Consider the following 18,960-nt stretch of genomic DNA (forward strand, 5'->3'; position numbering starts at 1 on the left):
ATTCTGACACAGTATGGTGGGCACAGGCACAAAATGACTGCCACAGGACAGCATCACCCCCCAAAAGGGCTGCCAGAGCTTACCTTCAGTCAGACAGTGAAGATCCTTCTGCTGTGGTGGCAGCTCCTGCTAAAGCAACATTTTTGTATATCTGCATAAGAAATTAAATCTCCAAAGGCAAATCAGAAGCCTTGCTATACAAAAGTGCCACTCCACCAAACCCATTTTCTAAGAACATTTGTTGGACACCAGGAAAAGTATTGACAGTGGCTGTGGTACCCATGAATACCATGTTGTAGACCCTTGCTGTAAACTAAGTGCTATGATGTGACTGGGATGACTGCAAGAGTGATGCTCCAGGATACCTTAGATCAAGTCCAGCCAAACAGAGCCTGTGGCAGTGATGGTGGCAAGCAAAGTTGATTTTTCCACTATCACCCCATCCATACAGGATCATCTAGTAGTATTGCTTTGTGTTCTGAGGCTCAAAGACCTCAAACAGTGGGTATCCCAGAATCTCAAGCACTTTTCAAATAAAATTGCTTGCACCGTATCCCACTTGGATTCCTAATTTTGCCCAGAACTCTTGAATTTACATGAGGTCTTCATTGGTCAGATGGCCATGGATAATTTTCAGTTGGTATGACCTATGCACGTAGGATACTCAGAGCTCTAAGACCTACCATTCATTTTTTGCATCTTTGCCCATTCTTAGCAATATAGTAGTCTGAGGGAACTGTATTGCATGAAATCACAGCTCCAGAGATCCATCTGGTGGGACCCAAGCAAAAGCCTTTTTAACACCACCCCTATTATTTGGAACTCCCTATCTTTGAACTTGTGAATGGCCTCCTCAATGCAGGTCTTCTTGTGCCCATTAAAGACTTTTTATTACAGAAGGATTTTATTTTATTCTGCTCTGGCAGAAGTCTTCATTTTGGAATGTCATGATCATTGTCTAGTCTTATTTTTATACATTAATTATTATTCCACATTATTTTAACTGGAAGTCACAGTGAGCATTTCTTAAAAGAAAGGTGCCCAAAAGATACCTAATTTTTAGTTTTGTTTTTACCCCACTTGTGTCATTCTTCCATTTTCAGTGTTCTAGTTCAGGTGATTTTTAATGTGCTGTGGTGTTCTCCTTTGAGAGGAGGGGATCCTACTCCTTTACTGGTTGCAGAGCTTGCTTCAGTGAACTTTCAGCAATTAAAAATGGTGGGGAGTCAAGTGGAGAGCATGTTTTACTGGCAAAGGTTAGCAATAGCAATGACATATATCTTGTTCTCTTGGCATCTTTCTGAGAGCATTAATTGCTGTTTCTGCTTCTTTTTACAGGTTGAAGACCTTGAGGTTGATAGGTGGTTTTCAAAAAGACATGGAGCTGGAAGACCTCCAAAGCCAAATATAACCAGACACGCCCTGCCATGGAATGAACAGGTAAGCAAAATGAGTTTTAAAGGTTTAAAAATAATCTGGAAGTGGTGGATTGGAGCAAGTTTAAATATCACTAATTACGAATTTTTCAGCTATTGGTTGACCTACAGGAGAAATGCATTATTTCATTTGTTTTGAGGCACTGTCAGAAAATCCTCTGATACAAACTACAGTGAGATGCATGAGAGCTGTGCAAGATCATTTCACTGGTGTTTCAAAACACAAAAGATCACAGCGAATCTTGCCCATTAATTTCAATCCCAACTAGGTTTTCCCAAAGAGTGCAAGGGGCAGACTGGCACCTGCCAGGAATGCTTTAAATACTAGATTCCCTGCCTTGAAGCAGAATGACTCATTAGTTACACTCATGGCTATAGTTTTATGGAACCTAATAATAAAAATTCCCATCAGACCGTTTCCCTTATGGGCACAGTTTGAATCCTTCTAGAAAACCCCCACAAATTCATGACAACTGAGTAGTTATTAGGTATTAGCACTGAAGACTTTCCACATCACTCCTAACACTCCTAGCTAGGCATCCAAGACCAAGGCCAAGAAGAATTTAAACCATCCTGTTCTGTCATCTCTGGGCCAGGCCATTTTTGCATATTCTCCAGCTGAATAATATTTTATGAGGTTCAGGGTAAAGCCCAGCATTACAACTCAGCTAAACAGAGACCTGTGCTCAGGCACCTGCCTGCTTAATGAGTCTATGAATTATTCCAATGGCATTTTGGCTGTCACTGTGACAAGCCTAGGGAAGCCCCAAGAGAAATGAGGCAGAGAAGTGGTTGTTAGTAGAATACATTAAGATTACCATTGAGGGGGAAGGTGCTGAATGATCCTCTAGGGGAAAGGAAACATTTTGGTCTTCCAGCCAGATCTGGGAGCTTCATCACAAATGAACCAATTGTATAGATCAGTAAGTGTTACCAGCAATAGGGCAGAATGTGTTTAGTTCTGGCTATGGTGCTTAATGGACTTTGTTCCTTGATTTCTCCAGTGTTCAGAGGCTCGTTGTGTGAGAGGTCCTACAGGATGCTAGTCAGTGTCCTGCTGCTGCTTTTTTCAAAGTGACAGAGCCTTGATGCACAAAACATGCACTGAAGAGTCAGTCTTCAAGTATTTAACCTCTGTCCCCGGTGGCTGTTGGGAATGTTTTTTACTACATATTGGTGTTGTCTGTGCTGAGAGGTCTCGCAATGGCTTTGCAGTTTGACCATTGCAGGGGAAATAGCTTTTCCCACTTCTCAGAGTTCCTGCTCTTCCCAGTTCCTGTAGATTAGCTAAGCACTATTGACTTCACTGAAGCAACCCATCTGGCCAGCCCTACCTTCTAAATATCATCACAGTAATGTTTAGAGAATTGCATCCAAGATGTGCCAGATAGTAATCCACAGATTTGTAGCTAGAAAATGAGGGCTGGCCATTAATCCTTGTTTTGATTGATACACTTGTGATTATGAGAGGAAAGAGGACAATAAAATGGGCACTTGTCAGCATCCCAAAGGGATATAGATTCAACAATAGCCAAAAAAGTTCACCTGTTATCTCGTTAAGTAGGGACAATTTATTGAAACTCTTCCTTGCATCTGACACTCGGCTTCCCATGCCACAATTGCTCTCACCAGGCATGCCACAGTTCTTCACAACTTTGTTCTTAAGAGGGAAGGGTGTGTAGGTGAGCAGCAGGTCTTTCCATGCCAAGCATAAGGCTGGAATGGCGTTTACAAACTTCAGCCATCTTGAGTCTGCTTTTGTGGGAATGGGCGGTATATAAATTAAATCATAAATAAATCTGCATACAGACCTTGGGTTCAAGATACCTAAAGAAATGTTTCCAAAGACTCTATTAGCCCCTCCACATCATCCCCAATTATTTGGAGAAGTCCTTCTTCACAGTCATTGGCCTTTAGAGGTAAAGCTGGTTGTCACAAGAAGCAAAACCCTTCCACTGGAACTTTTCCCCTAAAGAAGGCACACCTGGCCCACTTGTAAGAAGCTGGCCAAGACCTTTCTGTCCCAGTCGGCATTTGAAGTAGTTGACTCCACTGTTATCTATTTATGAGCTGTTTTTGAAAAAAAAACTTCAGGATTTTAGATTTCTTAAAAAAATATTAGAGGAGTTTGTATGTGTGTGGTCACAGGCTGAGCTAGGAATTTTAAATAAGTAGTGATTATGTCCTCTGTAAATGGGTTCCCAAAAAACTTGCACAAGGACATCCATTCCAGCTTATAGTGTTATTCCATGGAACATTCTAAAAGATGCATCTTAACTTACTCCACTGTTGGTGAGCTAGAATACTTAAGATCATGCATGAGGGTGACCCCACTACAGAAGCAGCAACAGGAGGCTTGAAAGTGGGCAGGAATGGTGTCTACAGCCTCTGTACCACTTGCTGATGCTGCCATGCCCCTCCCCCGCAGCCCAGAAACCTGCCCCCTACCACATTTCCTGCTTTCCAGCTGAGCAGGACTGAACCACTGCTCAACTAAGAATGTGGGAAGGGCTAAAACCCATTAAAGGATTCTCTCTCTCTATTATGGCTACTGGTGGAGCATCCAATGTACGTGCCACATACAGCAACTCCACACTATTCCTGTCAGCCAGATCAGAGGATGTTTGCCTTTTATTTGATCAAAAGGAGAAAGCCCCAGTAGCTCAACAAGTCATGCTTGAAAGTAGCAGGGTTTGGAAGTTTATCTAATCAGTAGAACCGTACAAATGTCCAGTAGCACCTTAAAGACTAACAAATTTGAGGACATGCTTTCCAGTCATGGGAAAGAAGTGTACACACTTGGGCACTATGCTCATGATCTGACACAGTGAGGAAGTACATACATGGGCATTCCTTCCATGACCAATTCAAAAGAAATTCCATCTAAACATCCGGAAGAAGTTCCTGACAGAGCGATTTCTCAGTGGAACAGGCTTCCTCGGGAGGTGGTGGGTTCTCCATCTTTGGAGATTTCTAAACAGAGGCTAGATAGCCACCTGACAGAGAGGCTGATTCTGTGAAGCCTCAAGGGGGTGGCAGGCTACAGTGGATGAGCGATAGGGTTGTGAGTGTCCTGCATAGTGCAGAGGGCTGGACTAGATGACCCATGAGGTCCCTTCCAACTCTGTGATTCTATGATTAGACAGGGGTGGGAAAATGAGCACTCTGCCCCTCCACATGTTCAGTCAGCACATGGAAGATTTGTGTATAGAAGCACAAGACCTGGAAAATATGTGTGCTAGCTCTAAGTTCCAGTAAACAAGCTGGGATTTCTTCCTTAAAGGGTACAATAAACATCCCTGTCTACAGTTCAAAGTAGCATGCTGAAGCAGTCCTATTTGTGAGCAGATGGTTCTGCCCGCCATTTTTCAGCAGTCATATCTCATGTTCCTGAATTACACCTGCATTGTTCTTTGCTTCTGAGTATGCAGATGTGCAAAGAGCAGAACAGAATGTGGCCACTTGTTCTTGAGGCAAAAGAAAGTGCTTATAACTGATACCTCAGGCCAGTTTAAATGACCAGCTGTTGATTTGATACAAGTCTTTCCATTCAAAAGTGGCTTCAGTCCTGGTAGCATGCTATAAGTACCCGTATTTGCCGGCGTATAAGACGACTGGGCGTATAAGACGACCCCCCTTATTTCCACTCAAAATATAGTTTGTTACATTACATTACACTACTATGGGCCACTATGGGCAGCTATGTCTATCCCAACTGAAGTGCACCCGGCGTATAGGACGACCCCCCCACTTGGAGGCATGTTTTTCAGGGGGGGAAAGTAGTCTTATACGCCAGCAAATACTGTATATGTTTGGACCTTTGCTACACTCCCATGTTGTATGAACTGGTTCCTGCTCAAATGATGGCCAGAAATAATGATATATGTGATAAATGAATCACATTATTATGTTTAAGCAGGAGAAGAAGCTGCAGAGGGCTAAAAGAAATAATGAGAAAAGTTAAATGATGAGCAGAAAGTTAAGAGGGGCGATAAAGCAGCCTGCAAAACTGGGGCATCTCTTTAGTACAAAGTTAAACCAATTATAGAGTCATGGTTTCTCCCTAAGGAACTTTAGGAATGATAGTGCGGGTAGGGTGAATCTGAGTGTCTTAACAGTTTACAAAAACAGAACAAAACCACCAAGTCACAAGAATTCAACAGGTTTAAAGCAGACATGTTTTACCGTGTTTCTGGTCTGATAGGACAATCTGTTGGGGCATGCTGTTTTGAATGGGGTGGTATTATTGGTAGGAGCCATGTTGTGGAGAAGGACAGTTTTTTACAGGCAGTGTTCACAAGACATTTTTGAAGGCTGGACATAGCAGAGACTGCAAATATATTTTCCTAGTAATGTGGCATGTATCCAGTGTATTCCTCATTGGAAGCCATGGCTGGCAAAGCTGGTGTATTCTGATCATTAGCTAAACTTACTGCTAATATTACACTTCTTGTGCAGAGGTTGTCAGGGAATGGCTATTGTCAGAATATGGCAGCTATATGTAGAAAGAGGCCAGTGCCAGCTGAAATTCTAGCTGTGAGCAACTGAGGGCTGGCTGGTTTGAAGCATGGAAGAAGTAATGCCAGGAAGCAGTTTTCCCTTGCTCATTTTTTAATTCAAATTATACCTGTCTATATGAAACAAAGTCTAATGCTTTGCTATCCTTAAGGTCCTTGGCACTGTTAATCATGACCAAACATCATTGCAGTGTCCTTGATTGGACTTTTGTTGTGCTGACTGTTCCAGAAACAAGGACACCGCAAAGGATGTCTCAGGATAAGATCACTGTGTGTTTTAATAGGAGCAGAAATACGGACATCCTTCATTGCACTGGGCAGGATCTGTGTGCAGGCCATGAGTACAGATTGGTTTAATTTTTGTTGAAAAATGTTGTAACAGATGGGAGACTCAGGTGGTCATTCATTCCTTACCTGATGGCCAATGCAAGCCCCAGTTGGCATTCTCAAATCAGCTGCAACAACAAAGCAAGCTATGAGGGAGAACAAATTAATTTCCACATGATATTAGGGGGTTCAGTCATAAGCTTGCACCGGGGGGGGGGGTTCGCACACATGAATAGTTTGCACCTGCTTAAGGAGACTTGGAATTCCTCCTCTGGTTTTATTTTTGGGTATAAGAAGGTTTTCATTGATGGCTGTGTCCTTCACAAAGCAGACACAATTCCTATAAATATGTCAATATGAAACTAACAAGTCTTGCAGGCAAATATGTGACGTATGTATGAAGTACTCATGTCTTTAGATAAACATATCCATGCATGTATTGAGAATGTCACTATGCTTAGATGCCTAAGGAAGAGAATTTATGCTGTCAGATTGAAGGACACAAGTCATAAACAAGAATGGTGCTTACTCTATGCTGTATATACTTGCACGTGTACATTGTACATATACGCAAAGAAGATCTTAGTCCTATCCTAAATGCAGTATATATTTTTGTTCTCCAGTACAAGGGGAAAGCTAACCTGCATGTATTTGAAGACTGGTGTGGAGGGGCTGTGGGTCACCTAAGGAAGAATCTGCATTTTCCCCTCTTTCCACATGTGAGTACAAACTATTCTATGGGTATTTTGTGGGTAAAAGTTGTTCCATTTTGAATGCCTCTTGAGGCAGAAAGGCAGAATTTTTTTAAATGAAGATGGCAATTCCTGAATAAGATCCAGAAAACAGGAAACGTCTCTCTGTGTAGTAAATATTCTTAGCTACACTTCATTGAATTTCCATTCTGCCAAGTTATTTGGCTTGTTCAGAATGCTAATGGAATAACAGCAGATGTGTGTCAAGCTATGGTCTTCCATAAACAAGTCCACAGAACCTCCGCCTGGGACATTGTGCATGGTCAGAAACAGATACTCTAATGCAGGAAGCCTGCAAAATGAGAGAAATTCCTACATAGCATAAGAAGAGCCATGCTAGATCAGACAAATGATCATTCTAATCCAGCCCCCTGTCTCGCACATGGCCAACCAGTTCCTCTGGACAGCCAACAAAAGAGCACAGAAGCCAAGGCCCTCTCCTTCATTTTCTTCCTGGCTCTGAGATTCAGAGGATTAGCGCCTCTGAATGTGGAGGTTCCCCTCAGTTACAATAGCTATTAGCCATTGATAGACATATCCTCCATGAATCTATCTAATTCCCTTTTAAATATGTTTATTCCTGTGGCCATCACTACATCCTCTGACAGCAAATTACATACTTTAATCACTTTCCATGTAAAGTAGTATTTCCTTTTGTCTGACTTGAACATGCTGCATCAGTTTCATTGGATGCTCTTGATTTCTAGTATTTTGTAAGAGGGAAAACATTTCTTTTTGTCAACCCCATGCATAATTTTATAAACCTCTATCATGTGTCCCCTTAGTCATCTCTTTTCTAAACTGAAAATCATAGAATCATAGAGTTGGAAGCCACCTAGTCCAACCCCCTGCTGAATGCCGGATCAGCCTAAAGCATCCATGATAAGTACCTGTCCAACCACTGCTTGAAGACTGCCAGTGAGGGGGAACTCACTACCTCCTTAGGCAGCCAATTTCATTGCTGAACTACTCTGATTGTGAATTTCCCCCCTGATATCTAGCTGATACTATTCTACCCATTACTGTGGGTCCTATCCTGTGCTGCCAACAGGAACTGCTCCCTGCCCTCCTCTAAGTGACTACCTTTCAAATGTTTAAAGAGAGCAATCATGTCCCCTTTCAGCCCCCTCTTCTCTGGGCTTAACGTTTCTAAATCCCTCAGCGTTTCCTCATAGGCTTTGGTCCCCAGGCCCCAGATTATCCTTGTGGGTCTCCTCTGTACCCTCTCAATTTTGACCAAATGCTTTTTGAAGTGAGGCTTCTAGAACTGCACAGAGTACTCCAGATGTGGCCTGACCAATGCAGTATACAGTAGGACTATGACAATTGTCCTGTGATGTCTCTGTTGATACAGCCTGACTTCCCACCGCACTGTCTGCTCCTGTTTAGCTTACAGTCCACAAGTACCTCAAGATCTCATTCAAACACACTGCTACCCAGAAGGGTATCCCATCCAATATGCATGCTTCTCATTTCTGTGCCCAGATGTAGAACTCTGCATTTCTCCTTATTGAATTGCCCACTTTCCCAGCATGTTCAGATCTCATTGAACTCTGTATCTCCTAGGATGTTCACTACTACTCCCACTTTGGTGTCATCTACAAATTTAATTAGTTCCTCCATCCTCTCATCCAGATCATTGATAAAAATGTTGAAGTACCACACCCAGTACAGAGCCCTGTGACACCCCACTAGTCACCTCCCTCCAATCCAATGAAATACCATTGACAACTATGCTTTAGATGAGGTTTTCTAGCCAGTTCCCTATCCACCTAACCATCCACAAATTAAGACTGCAGTCCTCCAGTTTACCATCAGATCACCCCCTTTAAAATCTGTTCTATTACCTTCCTTGCAACAGATGTCAGACTCACTGACCTGTAGTTTTCCAGGTCATCTCTCCTCTGTTGTTTTGAAGATTGGGATAACATTCACTCTCCTCCAGTCTTTCGGCACCTCTCCAGCCCTCCAAGAGCTCTTAAAGATGATGGACAAGGATTCAGCAAACTCTCCAGGAAGTTCTTTGAGCACTCTCAAATGTACAACATCTATCCCAGGGGATTTGAACTAATCCAGTGCAGCCAGGTGCCTCTCAACAACCTCTCTATCCATGTCAACCAGCCACCCAGACACTATAACTTGCCTACTATCATCCCTAGATGTGTTCATATTCTTTTGGGAAAACACAGAAGCAAAATAGGTACTGAGCCTTTCTGCTTTCTCTGTCAGAGTCTCTCCATCTTCACCCAAAAGCAGGTCTATTGCCTCATTCACCTTATGTTTGCTCCTCACCGATCTGAAAAAGCTTTTCTTGTTATAGTGGGCTTCCCTGGCCAGTCTCAGCTCACACCTGGTTTTGGTCTCTCTGATGGCTGACCTGCAGATACTCTTCTTTAAAGGTCTGTCCTTCCCTCCATTTTTTTTTCTTCCTTACCTCCTCCAGAAAACCTCTGTTCATCCAAATAGGCTTCTTGGCTCCCTTACCATGTTTCTGTGTTGCCAGAATAGTCATGGCTTGAGTATGCAATAGCTCTTGTTTAAGGAGAGCCAACCCATAACTTGCTTCTTTCTCTTCCAGCATTCTTGTCCATGGGATGACGTTCACCATGTTTGTTAAGTTTATTGAGTTTATTAAAATTAGCCCTGCATCTGGCTATGAAATTCCTTGCCCCTCCCCCCATCCGAAAAGAAATTCTGGGAAGACAATATCACTCCCCCCCAGGGGCCCCACCTCCTTCATCCCATCCACCAGCTCTTGCCTGCTGGTGAGTATTAAGTCAAGTATGGCCGAGCCTCTCGTAGATTCTTCCACCATTTGAAAATGAAATTCATAAATGAAGTTGTTGACCAGGCAGGTCAGAAAGTTGCACAATTCTGGATGTTTAGTGGAGTTTGTTTCCCAGCATACATCAGAGAAATTGAAGTTACCTATAATTGCAATGTTCAGTTGCCCAGAGGACGGCATCCACATCCTCACCCTGGTCTGGCAGTCTGTAGCAGATACCAACCACTGTACTTTGTTTTTCCCTCTCTTATTTTCACCCAGATTCTTTCTACTGGAGTGTCACTCTTCTCCTCTAGTATTTCTTGACAGGCAGGCACGGCCTCTCCTCACATATAGCACCACTCTGCCTCCTCTTTGACCTTTTCTGTTGTTGTTGCTTTTTATAACTCCTATCCATCCACTACTGCATTCCAGTCATGGGAATCATTCCTCCAAGTCTCTGTAATATCTACTAAATCATCTCTCTCTGTCTGCATGAGAAGCTCAAGTTTTTCCTTTTTATTACCCATGTTTTGGGCATTGGTATATAGCCACCTCAAACCTCTTACCCTTGGTTCAATTTGACCTGACTTTCCCGGGCAGGCCACTTCTATTTGCTCCTTTACATTAGAATCCCTATGATGGACATCTCCTTCCCCTTGTGGCTTCAGTTTAAAGCTCTCCTGATGAATCTCCCCAGGTTCCTGCCAAACACATTCTTCCCCAACTTGAAGTCCACAATGTGCTAGTAGGCCTTCTTCTAGAACACCTATCCCATGGTCTCAGAATCCAAATCGCACCTGCCAGTGTCACCAACACAGCCAGTGGTTCATCTCCTTGATCTTCAGCTTCTGACTTGTTCCTCTTCCCTTTACAGGCAGGATTGAAGGGAAAACCTCTTGTGCCCCCATTCATTTCAGCTACCTCCCAAGATCTTATGCCCATGTTGTTCATCCCCACATGGAACATTACAAATAGATAATGATCCATTATCTGTAATATCTGTAATATCTTGAATCTTTGCTTCTGGCGAGCAAAACAGCTTTTGGACTGTGGGGGTGGTCAGGTCTAGCCCCATGACATTCCATGCCCCTTAGCAGAGAGTCATTCATGACCAACACTTTCCTTTTCCTTCAGATGCCATTTCCTCCTATCCCCACATTTGGTACCTTCTTCACCCTTGTGGCTACTTCCATCTCCTCCACAAGGGCCTGAAAATCTATTCCTGAAATCTAGTCCCAAAGTCTTCAGCCTTTCCTCATAGAGAAGGTGCTCAAACCCCCTAATCATCTTGGTTGCCTCTGCCATCAGGTGCCCTTCTCTGCACTTTTTCCAGCTCTGTAATGTCCTTTTTGAGATACAGGAACCAGCACTGTACGTATTATTCCAAATGTGGCTGCACCATAGATCTATACAAGAGCACTGAATGATCCTGTGCTCTCATCAGTTGAAAGCTCATGCTGTGCATGGCATATCTAAATGACATTTATGAGCTGGGAGAATTTTAACCAACAAGCCTGGTGAATATAAATATTCAATTTTCCCCTCATGTGCCCAGGTCTGAGTTATATTTGCTTCAAGACCTTGTTAATTGAGTGGGTAGCCATGTTGGATTGAAGCAGCAGAACAAAGTTTGAGATCAGTGGCACCTTTAAGATCAACAACATTTTATTCAAGGTATAAGTTTTTATGTGTAAGAAGTGTGTTTGCACTTGAATAAAATTTTGTTGGTCTTAAAGGTGCCACTGGACTTAAACTTTGTTTTATTAATTGAGTGTTATGCTCAAAATATTCCTCCCCCTTTTTATGTTTATCAGACACGCACAACAGTAAAGAAATTGGCTGTATCACCCAAGTGGAAGAATTATGGGCTACGTATATTTGGGTACATTCATCCCTTCAAAGATGGTGAGTAAAACTATCAACCTATAACTCTGTCTACAAAGACTGTTTTTTAAGAGCTGATTTCATTGCTGGATGAAATCAGAATCCAGTAGCACCTTTAAGGCCAACAAAAAAGATTTATTCAAGGTGTGAGCTTTCAAGTGCAAGCACTCTTTGTCAGACTATGAACTGACCATCATGACAGTGGGAATATATAAGCTTGTTGGTTTTAAAGGTGCTACTGAACTCTGATTTCATTGTTGGAGTCCTTCTTATGCCCCTGAGGCAGAGGTATCTGTATCTTTCCAGAAAATTCAATGTGGATTCCACCCACCCTTCCCCTACCACTCACAATACATAGTTGTTGTACAGCTGGGGAGAGATCCCATTTCTGCTACAGATGTTTGTATAGCACATGTTGCACTTTACTGCCCTCCCCAGATCAAGAGGCCTACATGCATCCAGAAAGTCTCTAACTCACTTTCCCAGTCTCACTTGGCTGTATAATAGAAACTCACAGTACAGTCTTAAGCAGAGCTACACTCTTTTAAGCCCATTGACTTCAAGGATGTAACTCTGGTTAGAATTGTGCTTTCAGACTCCTTTCCTTTCTTTTAAAGTAACCAGAGTTGACTGAGAGCATCTGGAACATTTAATGGAGTTAACTTTTATAGGCAGATCCAAACTAGCTTAGGAAATAGGTTGCTCTCACTCAGATCTCCCACTTTTCCTTGCTACTACAGTCTACCTCACAAATGTTCATCTTTTTTTCAGGGGATTTCCAATTTTCTGTAGCTTCAGATGATAACTCTGAGTTCTGGCTCAGCTCAGATGACAGTCCAGCCAATGCACGTCTGGTGGCATTTGTGGGCAAGGTAGGTATTGATTTTCACTTCCCCTTGGCACCTGCTTTTCTCATGCCATCTAAGGCCCAAACTAGACGTGATGTCTGACATGAGTCTGATTAGGCTCAGGAGGAGGGACTTTAGTTGTGTGTGGCTTCACAGAGAGGCAGGTAGTCTCCCTCGAAGCAGTTTTAGCTCAGGAAAATGGTGCAAAAGGACAGAATGAAGCCCCTCACCACATGCAATGCATCTGAGTGTCTTGATTCATTCATGGTTGGATAGAAGAAGGAGGAGGAGGAGGCAGAGGCGGAAGTGACGGTGGCGGCAGCAGCTCAAAGCAGCTTACAGTCGCCTTCCCTTTCCTCTCCCCACAACAGACACCCTGTGGGGTGGGTGAGGCTGAGAGAGCCCTGATATCACTGCCCAGTCAGAACAGCTTTATCAGTGCCATGGCAAACCCAAGGTCACCCAGCTGGCTGCATGTGGGAGAATGCAGAATCGAACCCGGCATGCAAGATTAGAAGTCCACACTCCTAACCACTACACCAAAAAGAAAACCCATACATTCATGATAATAGTTCATAGTATCTTTGCATGCATTTTTTGTTGCCTTCTTACACACAGTAGCATCTGGTACTATCTCCTAGGTTCCTTGCTGGGACAGTTAAATATAAATGCAACCAAAAGGGTTACCATTGCGAGCTGTACAAACCATGAGCCAACTCAGCTGTGATCTTTGCATCTGGAGGCTATTAAATTAAGACAGAGATAGGTGTATGTTTTAAACCTTATCCTGTAATGATAGCCATGTATGATAAGCTTCCTTTTTTGCATCAGTGGTTCACAATCTGACCCTTTTCTTAGTTTGAGCACTAATGTTGCTTTGGTCTCTTATCTGACTACATATGGGGATGACATCCCCCCAGTTTATTCTCACTACGAAGTAAAGTGCTTAGCTTGGATCCCTGTGCAGTGTGGGTGGAATGGAACTGAATAAACAATGGCTTTTCTGCTCCCTCCTCCTGCTTCAGTCTTCTTTGACACTCAGAATTGTGGACCCCCAGAAACACCATGGGGTTGAAGCAGATGGCTGCAGCCAGAAGACAAATGGGGCAAAATTAGGCTCCCCTTCTCCATGAGGAAAAGTGCAAATGGAATGGGAGATTACTGGGTGCAGCATCATACCGTCATTTCTTTATCAGGCACAGAAATCTTGTCATAACTATATTACAGAATAATGAAATTATGTATACAAGAAACTGTGTCCTGCATATAAGGAGGGAATGGTTTTTACAGTTTTAACAGCTGGCAAAGTGTTTTGGATATAAAACATTCAGTTCAGGTGATACCATGAAATATTTGAAACACTGGAAAGAAACAGACTAAGAAACACAACTAGAAACTAATCTGAGAGCCATCATGCTGCAGTGGTTAGGACTGTAATCTGGAGAACAGAGATTGATTCCCCACCTCTCCTTCACAAGCAGCCAGTTGAATGACCTTCAGCTAGTCACAGTTCTCTTAGGGTTGTTCTCACAGAACAGTTCAATTAGGGCGCTCTCAGCCCCAGCTATCTCACAGGACAACTCTTGTGAGGAGATGAAGCGAAAGGTGTTTGTAAGTCACTTTGGGTCTCCTTCAGGTAGTGAAAAGTGGTGTATAAAAAACCAGCTCTTCTTTAATCAAAATAGCATCAGGTACAAAATTCAATATTTTTTTCAGAGCTTTCCTTAGGACTTCTCTCTTGCTTGAAAGCAGTTCAGTGAATGTGCCTTTACTCCCTTTTGTTTTGATTCAAGGCTTGAGTTTTTCTGACCCTAGCTAGAGTGCTTTCCTGTGCCCTGCATAGGGAAGTAGAAATGGAGACCATGGATTCAGAAGAGAGCTGATTCAGATACTCAGGGGTTCTTTTAATTTCTGAGACATTAGTGATCTTCTGCAAAATTGATTTCTTTAGCAAGGACAAAAAGTATGATAGTGGATTCAGGGTTTAACTGGCTAAGTATTACTGCTGCACTTGTATTTAAAGCTAACAACATTCTTTAGGTGTCCAGGAATCAACAAAGATTATGGACAAAAACATTAGATTCCTTTATAATAACTGTCTAGCTTGGTCAGGCTTGCCTATCACTAAACATAATAAAACTCAAGCTGACAACTCACTCCCTACCTGATTGGCCCTCCCTGGGGGAGGTGCCACCAATATGGAGAGAGCACTCTGCCAATCAGTTCAAATTGCACTCTGCCAATGAGGGCCAATAGGCTCAAATTCAATGTAAACAACTAACTCCCTACCTGATTGGCTCCCTCAGAAGTATTCCCCCAGTAGGAGATGGCCCTCAGACAGGAATGGCCTGCACTGGTAGTTTAGCCCCCATCAGGAGGGAGACCTCAGCCGGGAAGAGCTAATAAGGGTCAGCTCTCTGCCTCCAATTTCCTGCCAGTTTCAAAATTTTGCTGGGTAGAAGAGGAGGCAGCCCCAGAGCATGCCCTGCTGCCAGTAAGTTGCCCTGGCCTCCTGGCCTCTTTCAACTTGGAGGACATGGGGGGGGGGTGGGAGTGAGCCACCTCCTGGTGCAGTCTCTGTGCACATTTGGAAGGGGGACCAGAGATAGCCCCCTACTGGCCCTCTGGGACCCAGGGCAGCCAGGAAAAGCCTCTGCTCTAGGAATGTTTACTCATGAGTAAGTCACGTGAGATTTGCAATTTGCAATCTGAGAAGGGAGGAATGCTTCGGGGTAAACATCACAGGCAATTGCAGCAGGGAATATAGTGTTGATGTGGGTGGGAAAATAGGAAGATGTAAACTTTCTCTTTCCATATGGCTACCATCTTGGTCTTGCTGCAAACTTTCCAAGATCATCTCAACAAGGCAAATTTGAGACCAAAGGAATGGAAGATTGGAAACTGTAGATGGGGTACAGAAGCACCATGAGACCATGGGGACATTTGGAAGGGGTAAGACACTGTTTCTCAGTAGCATCTTCCCATAGAACAAGAGTTGGGTTTTATACCCTACTTTTCACTGCCTTAAGGATTCTCAGAATGACTTATAATAGCCTTCTCTTCCTCTCCCCACAACAGACATTCTGTGAAGTAGGTGAGGCTGCTCTGTGAGAACAGTTTCTAACAGAACTGTGACTAGCCCAAGGTCACCCAACTGGCCCAAGGACACCTAGCATGTGGAGGAGCAGGAAATGAGATCCAGTTTACCACATCAGAAGCTGCTGCTCTTAACCATTACACCAAGCTATACAAATTGCCACTGCCTTAAAGAAATGTAGCTAGTGCACAGGCAGAAGAAACTGTTGCAGGAGGATGGTGTAAGTCTTTTTTGACTTACTCATTGACTATGGGATTCTTTTACTTTAGATTTTCTGGCCAATGGTCTCAGAAAGCAATCTAAGGAGGGAGACACTCAAATATTTCCTACATGAAGAGGCGATTGTGTGGTTCAGGGGTAGTCAAACTGCGGCCCTCCAGATGTCCATGGACTACAATTCCCAGAAGCCCCCACCAGCATTCGCTGGCAGGGGCTCCTGGGAATTGTAGTCCATGGACATCTGGAGGGCCGCAGTTTGACTACCCCTGGTGTGGTTAATAAGGTTTGCAATTTGAGAAAAGAGGAATGCTTTCATCTTCTGTCTCTGTCTCTCTCTGTGTCTCTTTGTGTGTCTCTCTCTCTGCTCACGTTTGTGTGTGTCATTCCAGGGGATTACCAAGTCTCACCTGGAGGCTGGCTTCCCAGAGTTTTGGCCCCTCTGGCTGAGAAGTGTTGAAATCTTTATCTTTTGATTATAGTACATTTCCTCACCTTAAAAATGCATTGAGCATGTCTGCTTAAGGCTCAGAAAATGAGGAGGTGGCCAGAGCATCTAGTGGTGGGGTGAGGCTTCAGTGCTTTTCATAGCTCTGTGAGTCGCTCTCCAATTGTTGGCTGGAGATGAATTGTCCTTTATAAAGTGAGACCCTGCCAGCACAGGCGGCAATGCCAGTACTGGCTTGGTGTTCCTTTGACAAGTTTGTCTCAACTGGAGGATCTGCTAAGATGGGGCTTGGAATGCAGGTTTTTCTGCTTCTCTGGGGACTCCTCTTCCTGTGCAAACTCATGGTGCCCCACAACATATGGGAAAGGAAGATAAAAACTATTCATGATGTATTTGGGCTGTATCAAATGGAGTATTGTGTCCAGATCACGAGAGGTGATGGTGCCGCTATACTCTGCTCTGGTTCGGCCTCACTTGGAGTACTGTGTTCAGTTTTGGGCACCCCAGTTAAAGAGGGATGTAGACAAACTGGAGCGTGTCCAGAAGAGGGCAACAAAGATGGTGAGGGGTCTGGAGACCAAGACGTATGAAGAAAGGTTGGGGGAGCTTGGTCTGTTTAGCCTAGAGAGGAGACAACTGAGAGGGGATTTGATAACCATCTTCATATATTTAAAAGGGTGCCATATAGAGCAGTGGTCCCCAACCCCCGGTCCGGGGACTGGGACCAGTCCGTGGATCAGTCGGTACCAGGTTGCAGCATCTCATCGTCCTCCTCCCTAGCTGCTGCCTCGGGGGCTGCCCTGCCACTCTGCCGCCAGCTCACCTTTGGTGCTCTCCAGCGGCCACCATGGCTGGGGCTCCCCCTCTGCATGGCACTGCGCAGCTGCTGCTGGCAGCACCCCCCAGTGGGCGGCAGGAAGTCAAGGGTGTTGGCAGGAAAGCAAGTGGAGCAGGGGCTCAGGCAGTGGCAATGTCCCTCAGCAGAAGCTTCAGTAAAATTGTCAAGCATTGACCAGTCCCTGGTGATAAAAAGGTTGGGGACCACTGATATAGAGGATGGAGCAGAGTTGTTTCTCTCTTGCACCAGAGGGATGGCCAGAACCAATGGGATGAAATTAATTCAAAAGAAATTCTGTCTAAACGTTCGGAAGAAATTCCTGACAGTCAGAGTGGTTTATCAGTGGAACAGGCTTCCTTGAGAGGTGGTGGGAGGCTTGGAAATTTTTTAACAGAGGCTGGATAGCCATGTGACGGAGAGGCTGATTCTATGGCTCAAGGGGATGGCAGATTACACTGGGTGAGCGATAGGCATCACTCTAAGCACAGTGCAGAGGGTTGGACTAGATGACCCATGAGGTCCCTTCCAACTCTATTATTCTATGATTCTATATAGACCAGGGAGACCTTAGTTCAAATCTTTGCTTACCATGGAGCTCACCTTTTGGCCAGATGTGCGCTAAGCTTATCATAGTATTGTTAAAAGCAAAACAGCCTTCTCCCCCATTATGGTGCTAAGATACATACATTCATATCATGCTCAGGCAGCATCTAAAACATCTGTTCATCATGGTGAATTGAAGCATTTTGGCTTGCTGTCCCTGACTGATGTAGATAAGGTACATGGGACTGTAAAGGCTACCACTTGCAAATTAGATCCTTGCCTGTCTTGACTGATTAAATTGTGTCAAGAAGAGTTGAGAATATTTCTGCTTGAATAATTAACACCTGTCTGCTAGAGGATTTCCCTCAGGCACTCAAGGAAGCAGTGCTTAGCAACAAGGCATTTTTGAGTGACACTTCTTTCCTTGACCCATCACAATCTGACTTCAGGCCTGGCTATGGGATAGAGATAGCTTTAGACTCACTGGATGATCGACACCTGAAGATTCATAATGTTAATTTGTCCTTGTTAATTTCATTAGATTTTGCTGCAGCCTTTGATACAGCTGATGACTCTTCTTACTGGACCTTAGAGACAGTGATTCTTAACCTTTTATTTACTTCCACCCTCACATGCTCAGTATCATCATTGAATTAAGACATTGGGGCATTGAAAAGCACCTCAGACAAGGTAACTGTCTGGATGCTGTAGTCAAATGAATAAATAAGCTAATAAACAAGCTAAAACTGAATCTTTAAAGAAACAGCGGAGATGCAGGTGGAAGGATGATGTTGTAGAAGGAGCTGCCCAACCATACTTTTGATGTCAGGCAAAGAATTTGGAAGTGTTCCAGGACTCAACCTTAGTGTAAGAGAAGCTGGTTGATACTGCTGCTAAGAATGCAGATTGTCTCACCTTCCAGATTCAGCTGATTTAATAATAATTATTATTATTATTATCATCATCATCATTTTATATCCAACCTTTCCCTGAAGCTTTTGGGTAATAACATAGATAATAATAAAATAATACATATATAATCATTGAAATAATAACTTCATTTTCCATCTAGTTAAAAATTGATTCATTCTGAAACCTGCCCCATCCCCAGGGAGCCAGTTTAGCCATATTGATCCACACTTCTGCAACTTCCATGTTGGGTTACTGTATGTCCATGTCCTGTTGCCCCTTCATTTAGTGCAACATTGAACTGCACATCGTCTAGCTGACACAAGGCGATATCAGACTATTAAGCATATTTTAAAAGCCTCCTTGGCTTCCAGATTC

The 18,960-nt window shown here is 43.6% G+C and overlaps 1 protein-coding gene across 3 annotated transcripts in view; it reads left to right on the plus strand.

Annotated features, from left to right (window-relative positions):
• The window catches only part of B4GALNT4 (beta-1,4-N-acetyl-galactosaminyltransferase 4), a 226,960-nt gene that overhangs the window by 165,117 nt on the left and 42,883 nt on the right, over positions 1-18,960 (plus strand). For 2 of the 3 annotated variants that reach the window (XM_077321246.1, XM_077321245.1), the window contains exons 3-6: positions 1,339-1,440; positions 6,904-6,999; positions 11,614-11,704; positions 12,455-12,555. In XM_077321246.1, coding sequence (XP_077177361.1) covers positions 1,339-1,440; positions 6,904-6,999; positions 11,614-11,704; positions 12,455-12,555 — 390 coding nt within the window. Of the gene's footprint in view, positions 1-1,338; positions 1,441-6,903; positions 7,000-11,613; positions 11,705-12,454; positions 12,556-15,390; positions 15,484-18,960 lie in introns of those variants that run through there. The other variant, XM_077321247.1, reaches the window with a different exon arrangement.

Source organism: Paroedura picta, chromosome 2 (genome assembly GCF_049243985.1).
Source record: "Paroedura picta isolate Pp20150507F chromosome 2, Ppicta_v3.0, whole genome shotgun sequence".
In the NCBI taxonomy this organism is placed as follows: Eukaryota; Metazoa; Chordata; class Lepidosauria; order Squamata; family Gekkonidae; genus Paroedura; species Paroedura picta.